The 20018-nt window shown below is 42.3% G+C and overlaps 1 protein-coding gene across 5 annotated transcripts in view; it reads left to right on the top strand.

Annotated features, from left to right (window-relative positions):
- Positions 1–20018, top strand: part of LOC116856429 (myosin-2) — a 140547-nt gene that overhangs the window by 100600 nt on the left and 19929 nt on the right. For 2 of the 5 annotated variants that reach the window (XM_032839803.1, XM_032839801.1), the window contains 19 exons: positions 881–1136; positions 2685–2927; positions 3021–3197; positions 3280–3425; positions 3510–3600; positions 3686–4075; positions 4921–5047; positions 5741–5859; positions 6000–6196; positions 6911–7094; positions 7172–7337; positions 7438–7562; positions 7734–8042; positions 8129–8332; positions 8879–9004; positions 9095–9265; positions 9349–9453; positions 9571–9666; positions 12293–12445. In XM_032839803.1, coding sequence (XP_032695694.1) covers positions 881–1136; positions 2685–2927; positions 3021–3197; positions 3280–3425; positions 3510–3600; positions 3686–4075; positions 4921–5047; positions 5741–5859; positions 6000–6196; positions 6911–7094; positions 7172–7337; positions 7438–7562; positions 7734–8042; positions 8129–8332; positions 8879–9004; positions 9095–9265; positions 9349–9453; positions 9571–9666; positions 12293–12445 — 3385 coding nt within the window. Of the gene's footprint in view, positions 1–880; positions 1137–2684; positions 2928–3020; positions 3198–3279; positions 3426–3509; positions 3601–3685; positions 4076–4920; positions 5048–5740; positions 5860–5999; positions 6197–6910; positions 7095–7171; positions 7338–7437; positions 7563–7733; positions 8043–8128; positions 8333–8878; positions 9005–9094; positions 9266–9348; positions 9454–9570; positions 9667–12292; positions 12577–15382; positions 15507–17225; positions 17463–17553; positions 17698–17819; positions 17977–19085; positions 19114–19843; positions 19959–20018 lie in introns of those variants that run through there. The other 3 variants (XM_032839802.1, XM_032839804.1, XM_032839806.1) reach the window with 3 other exon arrangements.

Raw genomic sequence — 20018 nt, 5'->3', positions numbered from 1 at the left:
TCTCAGACTGCAGAATGCATGTGAATGGGCCCTACAGTGAGAAATGCATTTTATATGGGCATATACACATTCATATGTTTGTGTATGTAAATATATATGTAATTTACATCAAACAAATTTTATTTCTTTCTCCTGTAGTTATGTTAATATTTTCTATTGTAATCTATTTTTATTAAAAATAGTATGGTCATAACCCACTATGTGTGTGTATGTATATATATATATATGTATATATACATATATATATATATATGTATGTATTTGGGCAGTTGATTGCCTATCTAGTGGGGTAATTAATCTTTTAAATAAATTAGATTTTTTTAATGTGATAATATTACAGAGTAGAATGCAAAATTCACACAACACATAAAATACAAAACCAGAGATTCTTCACAGCAATTCTGTTTTTAATGAATCCTTTTGTTCCGTGCCCTCATCCCTCAGGGGTCTTGAAAGTGATTTCACCACTGCTCTTAGTGGTGTTCCAGAAGGAAAGCTTGAGAAGCACTGATCTACAGCAGTAGTTCTCAAAGGGTGGTCCTTAAACCTATATCACCAGCATCTCTTGCAAACTTGTTGCAAATGTGAATTTTAGACCGTCTCTCAGATCTTCTGAGGGACTCTCTGGGGATAATGTTCAGGAACTAGCATTTTATCAAGTCCGTCATGATCCTTATGCATACCAAAAGTTTGAGAGGCACTGATGTAAAGAAAGGAGTGATTACAGAGTCCTTGACCATCATCCCCAAATAGAATTTCTTGCATCTGTGCTTTTGAAGGTAGGAGAGGCACACGGTGGGGGCAGAACCTCCAGCTCCTGCTGCCAAGACTTCAATTTCTTTATCCACGCAATATCAAATTTTCATTAATTAAATTTCAGGGAGTCCATCTTCTGCATCCAGTACAACATCCGTGCCTTCATGAACGTCAAGCACTGGCCCTGGATGAAACTCTTCTTCAAGATCAAGCCGCTCCTCAAGAGCGCGGAGACCGAGAAGGAGATGGCCACCATGAAGGAAGAGTTTCAGAAAACCAAAGACGAGCTCGCCAAGTCAGAGGCCAAAAGGAAGGAACTGGAGGAAAAAATGGTCACTCTCTTAAAAGAGAAAAATGACCTGCAGCTCCAGGTTCAGGCTGTAAGTAGTGAGGTCATGGTGGGTGCTGCTCATCGGGATGCAAGCGCTCAAACTCTGGGCACTGGTGGTGGTGCGTTGGGTAGTTAGTGTGGGGACACTCACTGGAAAGGGAAGGTCAGAGCACTCTGATGGTTCTATACAGTCCATATATCCCTTCATCGCCCAAACCAGAACTGGGGCAATAAGGTAGAATGGACCACTGTCACCTGTTCTCCACTATTTCATCGAACTATAGGACTTATGACTTATTTTCCCTTTGACGTCAGTCCTTGAAAGTGATTTCCACACAAAACTATCCCAAATGAAATATTTAGGGGTGGATAGCATGTAGAGATTGATTTTTTAAAAAATCTCTGAAACTTCCTTTAACTTCTCAATATCCAGGAGTTTTAAATCATGACATGTACAGCTGACAGATATCAGTGTTCTCCATCACATATTACAGAAGTGTTGTTTGTCACTGACCTCCAAAATTCAGATTCACTCTTTCCAGTCCATGTGCACAGTCAATGCCCCCATGGCACGCAGACCACTGCCTTGGCACCCCCGATGCTCTGCCTGTTCCCAGCTCTCCCTCCATCCAGCCCACTTGCTGCTCACTCCTGCACCAGTCATTTGACTGGTCATTTGAGAACTGCCTCCATAACTCTGAAATGTAATTTATAAGACTATCTTTCATTCATAGTGAACTAAATTGGTCTGGTATCATCTACTCAACACAAAATCATATATTTCTCCTGTTGATTAAACTAAGTTTCTGCTGTCAAGTTTGGGCAGTGTAATAATTCTTTCTTCTAGATTACGGAAGGAAAAAGAGCTGTTTTTCTGACCCAGCCCCTTCCAGTCTATCCAGAATGCTCTTCTGTTGTCCCTGGAGAATTACTTAGAATCTGTCCTATACCACTATATCCACTACATGAGCACACTGTACATTTTACTCTTACGTATTCAAAGGCTGGTATGGAGGCTCACTGGTGAATGTATTTATCAGTTTCTTGCTCATATTCTGTCTGCTCCCAACCCTCGTAATTGGAAACATAGCAGGTTGTCAGGAATTTCTTGATTACTTTATGCCTCAACTTGAATGTCGAAAAATATTATAACCACCATCTTCCTCCAGTACTACAAAGAGAAGCAGTTCATTAGCAGCTGCATCCTGAATTCCCCACTGGAATGCCTTCTCTCTTCCTGCTCCATCCTCCAATGACTCGATTTCTACAAAATGAAATCCTGCCCACCTCTCAAAGTGTAGTTCAAATGTCACTTTACTCAAGAAACCACCGCTAATAGAATTTCTCTGATCTCGTCCATGACAAATGCTTTCTAAATTCATGACAGATTTGGGGAAGGGTGGGCTTTCTAATCTACTAGAGAATATACTATTTTAAAAGAACAGGACATTTTGTTTTCCCACAATGTATCCTGGATTGAACACAGGAGGTGGTTCAAAAACCTAAATCCAAAGAACCAACAGCAGAGATTGACATTGTTATCACTGTGAAATATTTCATTCTTTCTTTCCAATTTTGATTTTGTTTCCAACTCAAGGAAGCTGAAGGCTTGGCTGATGCAGAGGAAAGATGTGACCAACTGATCAAAACCAAAATCCAGCTGGAGGCCAAGATCAAGGAGGTGACTGAGAGAGCAGAGGATGAGGAGGAGATCAACGCCGAGCTGACGGCCAAGAAAAGAAAACTGGAGGATGAGTGTTCAGAGCTCAAGAAAGACATTGACGACCTTGAGCTGACTCTGGCCAAGGTTGAAAAGGAGAAGCACGCCACGGAGAACAAGGTATGAGTTATATTCTGTTCTACCATACAGATGTTCTGCCACCCTACTAACATGCTTTAGCACAGTTATCATTTCTGTTTTTAATTTTTTAAGGTGAAAAACCTCACGGAAGAGATGGCAGGTCTGGACGAAACCATCGCAAAGCTGACCAAAGAGAAGAAGGCCCTCCAAGAGGCCCACCAGCAGACTCTGGATGACCTTCAGGCAGAAGAGGACAAAGTCAACACCCTGACCAAGGCTAAAATCAAGCTAGAGCAGCAAGTGGATGACGTAAGTCTAAGATTATCAAGGAAATTATTTTCTTCGAAAAGAAGCTAAGCATTCCTTTAGACTAAACATTATTTATATTTAGCTTGAAGGGTCCTTGGAGCAAGAAAAGAAACTTCGCATGGACCTAGAAAGAGCTAAGAGGAAACTTGAAGGTGACCTCAAGTTGGCCCAAGAATCCATAATGGACATTGAAAATGAAAAACAACAACTTGATGAAAAGCTCAAGAAGTAAGTGTGAAAGAATTGCTTATGACCTTGCTTTCAATGGGTGGATATACACTCAATTGTAATTTTTTGCCACTTTCCAAAAAGGAAAGAGTTTGAAATGAGTAATCTGCAAAGCAAGATTGAAGACGAGCAAGCACTTGGCATTCAGCTGCAGAAGAAGATCAAAGAGCTGCAAGTACGCTCAGATTTCTATCAGTCTGGCTCAGAGAGGCATAGTTATGACACAGAGAAGCTAAGTCTGTGCTTTTCACCACCCCCAGGCCCGCATCGAGGAGCTGGAGGAGGAAATCGAGGCAGAGCGGGCCTCCCGAGCCAAAGCAGAGAAGCAGCGCTCTGACCTCTCCCGGGAACTGGAGGAGATCAGCGAGCGCCTGGAGGAAGCCGGCGGGGCCACTTCCGCCCAGATCGAGATGAACAAGAAGCGCGAGGCCGAGTTCCAGAAGATGCGCAGGGACCTGGAGGAGGCCACCCTGCAGCACGAAGCCACGGCGGCCACCCTGAGGAAGAAGCACGCGGACAGCGTGGCCGAGCTCGGGGAGCAGATAGACAACCTGCAGAGGGTGAAGCAGAAGCTGGAGAAAGAGAAGAGCGAGATGAAGATGGAGATCGATGACCTCGCCAGTAACGTAGAAACAGTCTCTAAAGCCAAGGTACCAGAATCTGGAAAATTGTTATTAGTGACAATGATCAGGGTACTTTACGCACATTATGTCATTTGTTTTTTTTACAATAATCTAGGAGATAAGCAAGAAAGATACTAGTATCTGTATTATTTCCACTTAACATATGAAGAAACTGAAATTCAAAGAAGTTAAGCACACTGGCCCCATCACACCAGACCAGCTTTTGAACAAAGGTCACCTGCATTCTCTCAGGCTCCAGCTGGAGAACTAGGTCTCCAACATTCTCAATTAACGGCTATGCCAAGTTTCACTGCACACAAAGGCAATCATGTACATATACACTTGCTTTTATTTTTTTTAAATATTTTATCCATTTATTTGACAGAGAGAGAGAGATCACAAGTAGGCAGAGAGTCAGGCAGAGGGGTAAGGGGAGGTAGGCTTTCTTCTGAGCAGAGAGCCCGGTGCAGGTCTCGATCCCAGGACCCTGAGATCATGACCGGAGCCAAAGGCAGAGGCTTAACCCACTGAGCCACCCAGGTGCCCCTAAATATGCTTTTAGAAAAATACACCATGTAATTCTTACAAAATCTTAAATTTTAGAACACAGGCTTTACATTTTTTGTGGGTTAATAGGGCACAGAACTTCACAGTTAGCTCTTTAAAAACCCCAACATGTATTTTTTACTGAGGACAGCGATCAAAATACAAGGCAAACAATTCTTGTGTATCACATTATAGACAAGATAATTTGATTTGATGCCAAAAGTATTGACTTACACTTTATTTTATGTATTTATCTATATGTTTATGTATATTTTAAAATTATATCACAGCATCTTTGTTTCCTTCTTTTGCCTTTTTGCGCATAGGGGAATCTGGAGAAAATGTGCCGCACGCTGGAGGACCAAGTGAGCGAGCTGAAATCAAAAGAGGAGGAGCAGCAGCGGCTCATCAATGACCTGACAACCCAGAGGGGACGCCTGCAGACGGAATCTGGTAACTCTCCTCTTCTGGGCACTAAGAATGAAGATGATGTGGTTGAAAACAACTGATTTGGTAACGTGAGAGCCTAATAAAAACAGCTGAGGACATGTGTCCTTTACTGAACAGCTCAAACTTTCAACTTACTTGCCAGGTCACTTGGGGACAAAGTTGGAGATAAAGACTTCGATAGGACTGGATCGAGCTCTGCTCCAGAAAAGCCACGCTTTTCCGTGTAGTTGTACTTTTCAAAGTAGTCGGCCACGCTGAGGGGACACTTGGGCTTAGGAGTCACTCTAGACTGGGCCCAGGACTCCTGTTGCAGACCGAGTTTCTGTCTCTGTACATCAGAAGGAACCTGAATGGGGAATGGATAACCCTGTCTCTCAGAAGTCCGATGAAACTGGGACCATGTAGAATTCAGTGTCTTGGCTCCTACAACCAGATTTTCCACACTACCATAAACCCAGAAAGAATTAGTTATGGAGAGAACAAAAAGGATTTCAGCTGTATTTATTCATTCAGATTCATGCATGCGTTTCACCATAAAAATCAGAAACTTGACATTAAGCATGAAGGCGGCAATACAGAATTCAATCTTTCGAGCACTCAGTGGGGGCGAGTCAAGAGTTAAAAGTTATTTCTACTATGGGCTAGCAAAACTCTTTCTTTACTTTAAAAAATGATGCCATTGCTTTCATCTATCAGGCGAATTTTCACGACAGCTAGATGAGAAAGAAGCTCTGGTGTCTCAGTTGTCGAGAGGCAAACAAGCATTCACACAACAGATTGAGGAATTAAAGAGGCAGCTGGAGGAAGAGATAAAGGTAAATGATAATATTGTCAGACTCACTGTTTTTCGTATGACCTAACCCTAACTGGAGTCCATTTACACCAACTTGCAAAGGGTTTTGAAACTCAATAGTCGAACATAGCCAGTAAAATGAAGTTGTAACTATCTCCGCAGGCCAAGAACGCCCTGGCCCACGCCCTGCAGTCCTCCCGCCATGACTGCGACCTGCTGCGGGAACAGTATGAGGAGGAGCAGGAGTCCAAGGCCGAGCTGCAGAGGGCGCTGTCCAAGGCCAACAGCGAGGTGGCCCAGTGGAGGACCAAATACGAGACGGACGCCATCCAGCGCACGGAGGAGCTGGAGGAGGCCAAGTATGTGTGCAGATGTGAGAGAATGTGCAGACAACTTTGCATGTTGAATCATTAAGATAATGACCTTCAGTGAATTAGCCCGCAAACATTCATTAATTAGCTCCTCTTTGCCAGGCACTATCAGGCCCTGAGAATAAGTCCTGAGTAAAACAAACAGGATACCTGCCCCCCTATGCTAAAATCTACTTAAGGAAATGAGTAACAAACAAATAATAATCCAGATAGCCAGGCCTTATTGCTGTTTGTCCAGCACAGCAAGCTCATCGCTGCTTCAAGGCTCTGCACGTGCTGGTCCCTCCGTCTGGAGTACTCTCCCCACGACCTCTCTCTGGCTTGATCTGACTTTGTAGACCTTGACTCGAATGCTGTCTCCTCAGAGGAGGTATCTAGAATATCTAGAATAGCTGCCCACCCCTTACTCTGCTTTACTTTTCTTCACTGCATTTATATCTGCAGTATGTTGTCAGGCACTTTCTCACCTGCCTACTATTTCTCTCTTGTCCTCACTTGGAAGCTTCATGAGTCAGGGCCCTTTTTGTCACCTTGCTCACTGCTGTGCCCCCAGTGTCTGGTTCATAAAAGGAGCTCATCAGTATCTGTTGAATGGATGAATGGATATTTTTCATATGAAGCTTCCAGTACTTCTTCGCGTGGCCATAGCTCTTAATTCTTTTTCTGGTTCGCTCCCCTCTACAAACATATATAACCCTCAAGGAAGAAGCTGGCCCAGCGGCTGCAGGCGGCCGAGGAGCACGTAGAAGCCGTGAACGCCAAATGCGCTTCTCTAGAAAAGACGAAGCAGCGGCTCCAGAATGAGGTGGAGGACCTCATGCTGGACGTGGAGAGAACCAACGCGGCCTGCGCAGCCCTGGACAAGAAGCAGAGGAACTTCGACAAGGTAACTTGTGCAGCAACCTCTGCTCGCCACTGTCTTCCTCTGTCCTTTACAACTGGTAACCCCACTGGGTTTTTTAGATCCTGGCAGAGTGGAAACAGAAGTATGAGGAAACCCATGCCGAGCTGGAGGCCTCCCAGAAGGAGTCCCGCTCTCTCGGCACCGAGCTGTTTAAGATGAAGAATGCCTACGAGGAATCCTTGGATCAGCTGGAAACTTTGAAACGAGAGAACAAAAACTTGCAGCGTGAGTCCCTTTCCCTTGCAATAATATTCATGCCTTGGGAACCAGTCCCTTAGGTCCTTTGTCTGATCAAATCTCTACTTGTCTTTTACCCAAACAACAGAGGAGATTTCTGACCTCACGGAGCAGATTGCAGAAGGAGGGAAACGTATCCATGAACTAGAGAAGATAAAGAAACAAGTGGAACAAGAAAAGTGTGAACTTCAGGCCGCTTTAGAGGAAGCAGAGGTATAGGTCCAATTGTGCATTATAAACAAATCAGGTCAGAAAAGACTCTAGCCCATCCACATAGGTTGAATTAAAAACATAAGCAGCACAAAATTAACAGAAGGAAAGGTATGCGAAAAACTTCCGAATGTTTCCATTCTCTGCTAATGTCCCCTCCTGCTGTCATTAAAGGCATCTCTTGAACATGAAGAGGGAAAGATCCTGCGCATCCAGCTGGAGTTGAACCAAGTCAAGTCTGAGGTCGACAGGAAAATTGCTGAGAAGGATGAGGAAATCGACCAGCTGAAGAGAAACCACATCAGGGTTGTGGAGTCGATGCAGACCATGCTGGATGCTGAGATCAGGAGCAGGAATGATGCCATCAGGCTCAAGAAGAAGATGGAGGGAGACCTCAATGAGATGGAAATCCAGCTGAACCATGCCAACCGCATGGCTGCAGAGGCCCTGAGGAACTACAGGAACACCCAGGGCATCCTCAAAGTAAGTGCATTCAAAAGATGGCCCCAAATGGCTGGGGTGACTGCAGCCCCGAGAACAAGGTGTCCCAGTGATCGTTCATCCCACAGGACACCCAGATCCACCTGGATGACGCCCTGCGGGGCCAGGAGGACCTGAAGGAGCAGCTGGCCATGGTGGAGCGCAGAGCCAACCTGCTGCAGGCCGAGATCGAGGAGCTGCGGGCCACTCTGGAGCAGACGGAGAGGAGCAGGAAAATAGCAGAACAGGAGCTCCTGGATGCCAGTGAGCGCGTCCAGCTCCTGCACACCCAGGTGGGGTTTGGCCCAAAGAACTCACCTTCAGTAAATGTTTATGTGTCCCAAACAATACAAGCTTACATGCTTTACATAACAGACAGGTTTTATACTTCTACCAAGTTTTCACTGTATTATTGAGAGATCTTTTACTGTTTTATTTTCACATAAATTATTGGTTCACTTCCTAAAATATTCTAAAGCTGCGCATATTCTCCTGTGTTTGTATCTTTATTGATCCTTATCAATATTAGCATTTTTATTTTGGAGAAATGGGATATTTGAACATCTGTTATAATTCTGACCCTGTGAATAGTCTCATTGATAAATAGCAGTTATGAAATTATAGAGCTATTTGGTCTAATTATGGACTATGTACTTGAAGATACTGAATATTCTATAACATTTCTATTTTATTTACTATATATCATAGAGTACTATATAACAAACTAATATTGAAGGGCATCAGACTTGTAAATTTTTATCTGAAATTATTTTTTAAAATAGCTACAAATGAGTACTTTGGTACCGTGATAAAAAAAATTGTAATTTATTTTTAAACAGAATACCAGCCTGATCAACACTAAGAAGAAGCTGGAGACAGATATATCCCAAATGCAAGGAGAAATGGAGGACATTGTCCAGGAAGCCCGCAATGCAGAGGAGAAGGCGAAGAAGGCCATCACTGATGTGAGCAGAGGGCAATGCTATAATGGTCACATTTGATTCCTGATGTGCTAGCTCAGCTCTCTCGACTGATTTTGTTTTACTACTCATCAGGCAGCCATGATGGCCGAGGAGCTGAAGAAGGAGCAGGACACCAGCGCCCACCTGGAGCGCATGAAAAAGAACATGGAGCAGACGGTGAAGGACCTGCAGCACCGTCTGGATGAGGCTGAGCAGCTGGCCCTGAAGGGAGGGAAGAAGCAGATCCAGAAACTGGAGGCCAGGGTGGGCCTCTCAATCTCTGTCTACTTCCATTTCTTCCCAGTGTCTTATTAGTTCAAAGTTCTTAAGAGTCTACTTATTTGCAGGTGCGTGAGCTGGAAGGAGAGGTTGAGAGTGAGCAAAAGCGTAATGTGGAAGCTGTGAAAGGTCTGCGCAAACATGAAAGAAGAGTGAAGGAACTCACTTACCAGGTATGGCAATGGTTTTGATCAGCTAAGTGCTCCCCATACATACGTGAAACACTCATACAATGAAACAACAGTCAAGTGCTTTTGAAGTGAGACCCTGTGGTTTTCATTATCTTTCAGACGGAAGAAGATCGGAAAAATATTCTCAGACTTCAGGATTTGGTAGATAAACTTCAGGCCAAAGTGAAGTCTTACAAGAGACAAGCTGAGGAGGCTGTAAGTATCCTTAACATGGTAGGGAAGAGAGAAGTCCCTTGTTAAGAAAAGCTAATGAACAAATTATTAGATTTACCACTCTTTGTAGTAAATAAGCCATTTGCTTTTTAGAAGACAGTACTTCTTAAAACATTTGCACATTTTTGTACTTACTGCTTATTTGTAATATTAATAGCTTGACATTTTTTTTTAAAGATCTTATTTATTTATTTGAAAGAGAGGCAGTGAGAGAGAGCATGAGCGAGGAGAAGGTCAGAGGGAGAAGCAGACTCCCCATGGAGCTGGGAGCCTGTGCGGGACTCAATCCCGGGACTCCGAGATCATGACCTGAGCTGAAAGCAGTCGTCCAACCAACTGAGCCACCCAGCCGTCCCTAATAGCTTGACTTTAAAGTAAATTTTCAGTACACAAAGAAACCTCAAAAAATTTCAAAGCAGAAATTGTGGAGGCCACATTCTGTAGCCATAGTGTGATAAAATTGTAAAGTGGTTAGAAAATATAAACACAAATTCTCAAATGGTTAAATATTAAAAAACTAACTTTCCTAAATAATTTTTGGGTTAAATTGGAAAGAAAAAAACTACTGGATAATTATTAGTTATAAATAAAATTTCAAGGAAGATGCCACCTTTACAAACCTAAAGAATGTAGTCAAAGCTGTCCTTGGAGGACTATTCATTGCTTTATGAATCAAAATTTTTAAAAATTTGATAGTCCAATAAAGAAATTAAAAATAATAGTGAAAGAAGTACTGTTAAAGGTAGGAATTGATAAATGAGAGTATCTTATTTTCTAATATAATTTTATTAATACCTGAAAATTTCTGGGGAGTAAATAAAATAAATACACTTGGGGCACCTGGGTGGCTCAGTGGGTTAAAGCCTCTGCCTTCGGCTCAGGTCATGATCCCAGGGTCCTGGGATCGAGCCCCACATCAGGCTCTCTGCTCTGCGGGGAGCCTGCTTCCTCCTCTCTCTCTGCCTGCCTCTCTGCCTACTTGTGATCTCTGTCTGTCAAATAAATAAATAAAATCTTTGTAAAAAAAATAAAATAAAATAAATACACTTAATCAAGGAAAAGGAGAAAAAAATACAAATGCACAATAGAAATGAGAAATAAAAATGAAAAAGGAGTGCTGGGCAGACTCAGTCAGAAGAGCATGTGACTTTTTTTTTTTTTTTAAGATTTTACTTATTTGGAAAAGAGAGAAAGCATGAGCAGGGGGAGGAGCAGAGCAAGAGAGAGAGGGAGAGGAAAAGAATCTCTAGCAGATTCCATGCTGAGTGTGGGAGCCCAGTCCCATGACCCTGAGATCATGACCTGAGCCAAAACCAAGAGTCAGACACTTAACTGACTAAGGCACCCAGGGGCCCCAGGGATGTGACTCTTGAGCTTAGTGTCATGAGTTCAAGCCCCATGTTGGGCGTAGAGATAAGGAAAGAAAGAGAAAAGAAAAAAAAGAGAAAAGGAAAGGAAAGGAAAAAGAAAAGAAAAGAAGGGAAAGGGTACAAACCACAATTAGAAAATAATTTTTTAATGTAAAATATAAATCTGTCAACAAAGGTGAAATCTTTGAGATTGATTATTTTTTATAGGAGGTCATGAATTACTAAGTTGGCTGAATAACTTGAGAAATACTTCTGAAAATGGACTGAGGTCCAGACAGGTCTTTCAAAATTTCAAGTAACAGATAATCCCTGAGCTATGTAAGCCATTCCAGAGCATGGGAAAAGATGGAAAGCTTTCCAAATCATTTTAAGAAGCTCATGTAACCCTCATACCAAAACGTGTCCAAGAGAGAATGGGGGGGGGGCGGAGGATGGAACTAAAGGCAGTATTGCTCACGAGTGTAATTTCAGCAAAGATAAATAACCAAGTCTCTGAAACCCTTTATTAAGGGGATTGTCATCAGTGATTGAACAGGTTAATTCCTTCAATGTAAGGATTACTTAATATTAGGGAGTTTATCAGTAGAATCATTACATCCAAAACAGGAGAAAAATGATTGTTTTGAAATGTTACAAAATGATATACAAAATTCCAAATTTACTTCGATTTAAAGAGACCTTTAAGAAATTCATCCTTAATATGATATAGAATATCTACTTTGAGCCCACAGTCATCTTATAACAAGCATTAACAAGAAGAAAGATTTCAGTACTCTTGCGTTTTTTAAAAAAAGATTTTATTTATTTATTTGAGAGAGCGAGAGATCACAAGCAGGGGGCAAGGGCAGAGGGAGAAGCAGACTCCCCACTGAGCAGGGAGCCCAGTCTGGGATCATGACCTGAGCAGAAGGCAAAACGTTTAACCAATTGAGTCCTCCAGGTGCCCTGTACTCTTGCCTTCTCTGCTCTTATATTTTTTCTTGCTTTACTTGTGGTACATATCATTTAATAGGTTTTTGTTCCAAAAATAGATATGCAATTATTTATGGGACACCAAGCCCCAAATAAATCATAATGTTCACTTCAATGATAACCAAAATCCAGGAGGTGCTAAGAAAACAATGTCCCCTGCTCGGTATTTGAAGTTCTCCACAGATACTAAGTCCTTTCTTCCCTTAAGCCCAGAGTCTAGAAAGATGCACAGTATGGGTTCCTTACAATTCCGTTTTTATTCTCAGGAGGAACAATCCAACACTAATCTTGCTAAATTCCGCAAGCTCCAGCACGAGCTGGAGGAGGCCGAGGAACGCGCTGACATTGCTGAGTCCCAGGTCAACAAGCTGCGGGTGAAGAGCCGGGAGGTCCACACGAAAGTCATAAGTGAAGAGTGATCATGCCCGGATGCTATGGGCTGACTGAAGAAATGCACAAAATGTGAAGTCTTTGGTCATCTCCCTCTGTAATTATTGTCCATTCTACCCTACTACAAGGAAATAAAGAGCACAGGGTATTTTGCAAACAACATCTTTAGACTGGTCTTTCTTAAAGTGGTGTCAAAGCTAGAATAATCATAAGGCTATCAAACAATTATACTCAACCTGCCACTAAGAAGCAGCATTCACTTTTAAGTCTACAGGAATACTTTACAACTATAAAACTGTTGCCTATCAGGGAAGCCCATTCTGGAAGAAATCTGGAAGTCACCTTTTCTTTCTAACCTTTCCTTAATACCAGGATATATAATAGGATCCTAGAAAGCTCCTGATCCTCCCTGACATGTACTTAATTTTCCAGGTCTATGCAAAAAATGGCACTGGCTATATTCTCAAATAGGGGACTCAGACTACACTATACCATTACTTCTCCTTGATGCTATCAAGAACACAAATCCAAAGTATTATTAATAACCCATAAAGATTTTCATCATGAATACCCATACACCATACAGTCAGAGAATGCACACCAGGTAATGGGTATGACATGAGTGAGATGTGACCTTTCTCCCTATGAAAGCTACAAGGTGGCTCTCAAGTCTGGGGCCAAGAGAATATTCTTCTATATATTATAATGTATTATCAATAAGTTATTAGCCTATGTTTCCAGACTTGATGGCTGCCTTCATAATCATGTGAAAGGCCAAAATAAATTATCAGGAGTGTCCATAAAATACGAGTCCTGAAATAGATAATTTGGATGTAAATTCAACACACATAACCATCAGTGTTATGTTACCACTGTGGTGCAAAACCCGGAAATGGTAGCAGTCTGAATTACTCAGAGACGTTTTCCTAAATGATCAAGATTTTCTACTCTGGATTCCACTGAGATGCATAGCCCAAGGTATAACCTTCCCGGACAGCATAAAGGAAAAGCTAAGTGGTAACTGATGAGAAGCAAGAGTGTACGGGTTTAAATTGCACTGTGGGAGAATGACTTACATCAGACATGTGGGAGCAGCTTAGCAGGTACTTAGAATTCCCATTGTCCCAATGGCCCAAGGAAGAGTGTGGGATCACCTTTCTCCCTGCTTGGTCCATCTTTCCCTTTGTTCCACATCACTGTAAATGCTCAAGTGCCTCATAACTTGGCAGTAATAAGCAAAAAACAACATCTTATAACAAGCTTACTACAAAGCCCATCCAGCACAAGTCAAAAGGAGATCTTGAAATGCCTATCAAATCCTACTGAGAACATTATGAACACGTCCTCTGTTCCCGAGAAGCGTTGCCCCCGTTTTTCAGATGGCTGCTAAAGAAAATGGATTGGGTGGGATTGTAAGAATGGGGATTGTAAGAAACATGGGGATTGTAAGAAAGTAAAATGCTATACCTGTGGTCAGAAAGCTGGTTGAGGGTTGGCTAGGAAGGATCCCATCAGACGCAGGTCTCCTGGAAGACCCTTCCTGAGGGCTTTAATCTACTCCAGGTAGAAGACTGGTAGCAGCAAGCATGCTGGGCTGTGTGCTTATCAGGGGCCTGGGGTCTAGGCTGCTGTGTGATTTGTGATCACTGTCTTCTATTCTTTGGACCGGAGCTGTTTTCGTAGTCAAATGAGGAATATGGGTTAGATAGTCCCTTCCAGGCAGTAATATATCACGTGACCACTGCAACCAGTATCTCCAGATATCTGCTTTCCTATGGCTATTTCATTAAATTGATTCAAATGTATGTATAATAATACAGGAACTGTTGCAAAATGGGATATGAAGAAAATTTAGTCTCCATCGCAGACAGAAAAGGCTGACATAGAGAGACCCAAGACAAGAGATAATGAAACAAATCATTTTTTAAAAAATTAAAAGAATAGAAAACAACATTCAGGTGTCATTGGTAAGCAAAGTGAGAAATGTATGCCACGGGCAGCTGATGGAGAAGCTCTGGGTGCTGCGTATTTAGACAGAGAAATGCCCTGTTTTCTAATATCTTCCTGTCCTGAGTTTCAAAGAGGAAACAGGATTTCACAAGCAACTTGCATTTTTTTCAAAACAGAGAGAAGCAGGACCTCTAAGCTTGGCGAGGCAAAGCAGTGGGGAGCATGCCTGAGGTGGGAGTGGTTTGATCTGACAATGAATGGTGGGGGCGCAGTTGACCAGAGACAACACAAGCAGCTGTGTGTGGCTGCTCTTTACGAAGCAAGTTTTAAAATCACATTTCCAAGCACCCTCAACAAAGCACAGTACATTGCACCCCCTCCCAAACTCATGCCTTCTGGAGAGGAACGGACAATCTTTTTCTGACACTCTGGTAGAGAGCAGCGACTTCCCTTCCCAGTCTAGTATCTGCAATTGTGCGGGCAGTTGAAACGTCTTCACAGGCAGGCGACTGGGCAAAACAGAGCAGCGGTGGCAACAAAAGCGCAGGGACTGCGGAACGTAGCCCTCTCTGAAACACCATCTTACATTATTCCAGCCAGATCGCTTTCATGTGGCTAACCTCTCGAATTATTTATAGGAGATTGATTCATATACTTAACCAAATGTGAGAGGAAATACTTCTAATTATATCCAAACATCTTTAATATGAGGGGAATTACGCTTGGAGACCTTCATTGCCAAAAACATGTTTTGCCAAATACGTTTTAAGAAAGAGGAGGAGGCTACGTGTTTTCCATATTTGACCCTATAAAAGGACCCTTGGAATGGGTAGGACTTGTCTTTCCTCATAAAGCTTCAAGGTGAGTGTGTGTGAGGACAGGGTCTGTCTGAGGACGGCAAGCACTCTCTGGCAGCCCACAGCCCTGCCCCACGTCCTGGCCCCGACCAGAACTGGCAGGCCTTCCAGACAGGCTCTAACTTACTCCGTAGCAATTTTAATTAGCTGTTTGAGTGTTCCCAGTCATTTCCTGATTCTCACGTTAAGAATTGCACTATTATTGGGAATGGTTAGAGTCTAACCAGAAGAAATTTGCTCTTTTTCTTACAGTTCTGACCCACTTCCAGGTTGCATTTCTAAGGTAAGGTACTGATTTTTTTTTTTTCCCTCATTCTTCACAGGATGCAAGAAATCTTCCACAGTGGTTAGAGAGTGCTCAGGGGGCTATAAAATGAAAGCATTTTCATTTCATGGTTGATCATGTTTCCCTTGAAGGATTCTGAGAGGGGTTTTAGAAACTTGTTCTCATTAAGTTATATCCTCTGCAATACCTGAAAATGCTTTCTTAGAATTTTGAGTTTTATATACAATTTTTTTTCTATTTTTAGCATTGCGGTCTGTCTTTTAAATAACTTATGATATGCAATACAACATTTTGGTGTTAGTTATAGAGAAAATATAAATTTCCTATATTATAGATTTTCCTCAGCAACATATACTGTAAAAAACAAAAACAAAAACCAAAACCAAAAAACAAAAACAAAACCTGAGATGCTGTCTGGATGAATTGAGTCTTTGCACCTTGGGAGAGTAGCTTCAATCCTCATGTTGTTTCACAGTCTATAAAATGGAAAAAAAAATTTTAAATGCTCTGAAAAATGATTATGAGCATTTTTAGCAACACAAAGCATTTTTGTGTTATCCAAATCACCGCAGTTTGGGAAAATGTAGAAAAGTTTACACAAACGCTTTGAGTTTTTCTGGAAAGAATATCTTTATTATTATAAAACAAATTACCTCTGATCATTATTGACAGGATTAATGAATTAATGAATATTAAAGTGGCAAGAGTTGGAAGGATCCTGAAAAGAAAGTTTTGTGAAATTTTTATGAGAATCTCAGTAATAAGGAAAACATAATAATATTTTATAAGTCTTTTAAAAATATTAAGGACAACTGAAAAAGCCAAATTTGTCAGAAGAGTGGAAACAGGAGAAACTGATGTAAAATAGAATTTCTTTTTTTTAAAGATTTTATTTATTTGATAGAGAGATCACAAGTAGGCAGAGAGGAAGGCAGAGAAAGAGGAGGAAGCGGGCTCCCCGCTGAGCAGAGAGCCCGATGTGGGGCTCGATCCCAGGACCCTGAGATCAATGACCAGAGCTGAAGGTCAGATGCTTAACTCCCTGAGCCACCCAGGCACCCCAGAATTTTTTTTTTTAACAAAACAGTGTAAAGCAAAGCTCCCTACAGTTCTGCTTTCCTTTATCAGGTAGCCTTTGTAAATCTATAATGAATCCAAAGCTATAATGAAAAGATTTTCACTACATACAAAATAGTTCCCGGAATTTTCACAACATAAACCTATTGTACTTCTAATTCACAAAGCCAGCTTTGAGCCCTTCCCTGTATTCAGCATGTATCCTAAGAGGCATGAAGGATGCCTTGAAAGAGAGGTGCTCCCCGCCTGCAGGGTGCTTATAATCCATCTGGAAGATAAGAGCTCTCGATGATAAGAGCCGGAGGACACCTGCCATCATCTTCACTTTGTGCTCGGTATAAGCTAATCACAACCCTCATATAGAAATTAACATGCATACCAGATACAACAAAGAACGCAGCTAAAATATCATATGGCAGGTGAGCCAGAAACCACAGTCTCTTTGCAAATGCTCGATTAAGTACCTATCAGCTTTGGCACAGAACACGAACGCTGACGTTTCATCTCCAGCCAAGCCAGGGAGGTCATACTCCACACGACGCTAAGTGCTCAATTCCTCAGAGATTCAAAAATGTTTTCTTTTTCTAAATGTGACATCGAATATCTGAATTTCCAGAATATCTTTTCTTTCCCTCCCAGGCAGGGTCTTCGACTGGGCTGAGTTCAGCAGCCATGAGTTCAGACCAGGAAATGGCCATTTTCGGGGAGGCGGCTCCGTTCCTTCGGAAGTCTGAAAAGGAGCGCATCGAGGCCCAGAATAGGCCCTTTGATGCCAAGACGTCTGTCTTTGTGGCGGAGCCCAAGGAATCCTTTGTGAAAGGGACCATCCAGAGCAGAGAAGGAGGGAAAGTGACGGTGAAGACCGAAGCTGGAGCGGTGAGTGGAGGCCCTGGAGCTGGCCCCGTTCTATCAGTTCTTGTGTTTGGTCTCTCGACTCACCTGAGCCGTTATCGTCCCCGTTTGCCAGACTCTGACAGTGAAAGATGATCAAGTCTTCCCCATGAACCCTCCCAAGTACGACAAGATCGAGGACATGGCCATGATGACCCACCTGCACGAGCCCGCCGTGCTGTACAACCTCAAAGAGCGTTATGCAGCCTGGATGATCTACGTGAGTTCATTCTCATGGTCTGCTCAGACAGCTGGTTAACAGTTTTGAAAAATAGTAGATTATTAAGGTCCCCATGAGATGATTATACTCCCTTTTTTTTTTTTTTCTCATTTTTGGTGTAGACTTACTCAGGCCTCTTCTGCGTCACCGTGAACCCCTACAAGTGGCTGCCAGTGTACAATGCAGAAGTGGTGACAGCCTACCGAGGCAAGAAGCGCCAGGAGGCCCCGCCCCACATCTTCTCCATCTCTGACAATGCCTACCAGTTCATGTTGACGGGTCAGTGGCTCAAGTGTTTCTCATACAAATCATTTAACCACCTAGAGTCCTAGAGTCACACAGTGTTAAAGCTAAACAGATCTTCAGAGATAATCTAATCTAAGCCCCTGGTTGTATAGAAGAGTTAACTGAAGCACAGAGAGATACGTGCTGTCAGAGCTGGAACTAAAACCGGGCTCTCCAGACCCCACCTCCTTGACTTTACCAGGCCATGCCTCTGCTCTATCCTTTGAAACTTAACTTGCTTGTATTCTCCGCGGAAATACATAATTTATGGTATAGATTTAAGTAACAATAGTTAAGAATAAGTAACTACGGAATCATATTGTCTTAATGGAAATGAAAAATACACATTCAATCCTTCTGTGCTCAAGTTCCTTGTTGACTACCACTCTGATGCTTTCAGGAGTACTGTCACCTCTAACATCATCAGAGACCATCCCACAGAATGAATGAATGAATGAATTGAATGAAGATGGTGTTTGGGGGCTACATGCACAGAAACAGAAGTTGTTTTCTGCCCCCTTAAAAGCATTTTTGTTCTGACTGAGGCATTCTCCTCACCTGATCTTTCTTTGTCCTGATAGCACACTTTTGACAGGACTGATCAGAGTTAGGGTTACGGGCTATGGCCCTAAGATACTTTTTCTTTCCCCCCCACTCTATGAGGCCAACTGACTCGTTTAGAAACCAAATCTCAACTTTGGCTTGATAAGCACTATTTAAACCTATTAAACTACCATCCAAATCCTTCATATATCCTGCATTTTTCACTCCTTTATGCATGAATTAGCAGAGAGTATGCTTCTGAAATCCACAGCGGACAACTACAGAGTATGTCTGGCTTTGGAAAGTACTGCTCTTTCTTTTAAACCGGAAGGACACACTTAACTATGAGGACTTAAGGAATTTCAGATATAACAACATTTTATGTTTCTCTTCAACTTAAGAGGTTTAAGAATAATATTATATATAACTTTACAGTAATATATTTTAAAACTCCATTTAAAATGACACAGTATTTATATTCAACGCCCCAGGTGTTTCCCTATAGAAAGTTCTGTTTGCGTAACTGGTATGATGCTGATTGTCCACTGTTTTTCTCCTAGATCGGGAGAATCAGTCCATCTTAATCACGTATGTATTACTATTCTGGGATGTATTGGTATTTTATTTGCATGGGGAGAATGCCAAACTAAAACGAATTAGTTAGTGCTCGTGCTGAAGCAATGCTGTTCAGCCTAGAATGGGATACAGTTTGTGCTGTGTCATAGGGTTTAGACTACATCAGAATGTAAAATAACAATGGCCTAAACTTTGTCATATGCTAGTCCACTCTTAAAAGCTGCCCAGAACTTTCTTAAGAGTAGGGGTTATAAAACCTTTCTCTGTGCATGGCCAGGACCTGGTACACGGCAATGAACAACATACAGCCATCTGAACACTGAGCCGTTTGGGATTCCCAGTGACCCACTGTTTAAGGCCTACTTGAGAAACATCCGGTCCTTCAAAGACTTCACTTGAGCCATGTCTTTTGTCTAAGGAAACTAAGGAACTACATTTGTTGTCTTTTATGGTTTCATTTTCCACATAGCCATTGGGTGGCTGCCTCTTGGACCCCAAGCCCAGGCCACAGCACCTGGAAAAGAGACTGGCACATTTTCAAGAAATATGTGTTAGGTGATTAGTGAATGAATTCCCCTACTTCTTGTCAGTGCAAAGCAACAGAAATAATATGAGCTATAGTAGGCTGAAGAGAAGAGTGAGGAGAAACTGACGAAGACATATGAAGATAGTAAATGTTGATGATGGAGGTTCTTTCATTTGTCGCTTAATTCCTCACGTGTGTTTGGTCTCTGTTTGACAGCGGAGAATCTGGTGCAGGGAAGACTGTGAACACCAAGCGTGTCATCCAGTACTTTGCAACAATTGCAGTCACTGGGGAGAAGAAGAAGGAGGAAGCTACCTCTGGCAAAATGCAGGTGGGCCTGGGATCAGACTCCAGACTCTCAGGGCTCTCAGGAAGCCTGAAGCCCGGAAGG

This window comes from Lontra canadensis, unplaced genomic scaffold (genome assembly GCF_010015895.1).
Source record: "Lontra canadensis isolate GAN:19392208 unplaced genomic scaffold, GSC_riverotter_1.0 scaffold110, whole genome shotgun sequence".
Classification (NCBI taxonomy): domain Eukaryota; kingdom Metazoa; phylum Chordata; class Mammalia; order Carnivora; family Mustelidae; genus Lontra; species Lontra canadensis.
Note: the sequence above shows the minus strand (reverse complement) of the source record. Positions and strands in the feature narration are given on the sequence as shown.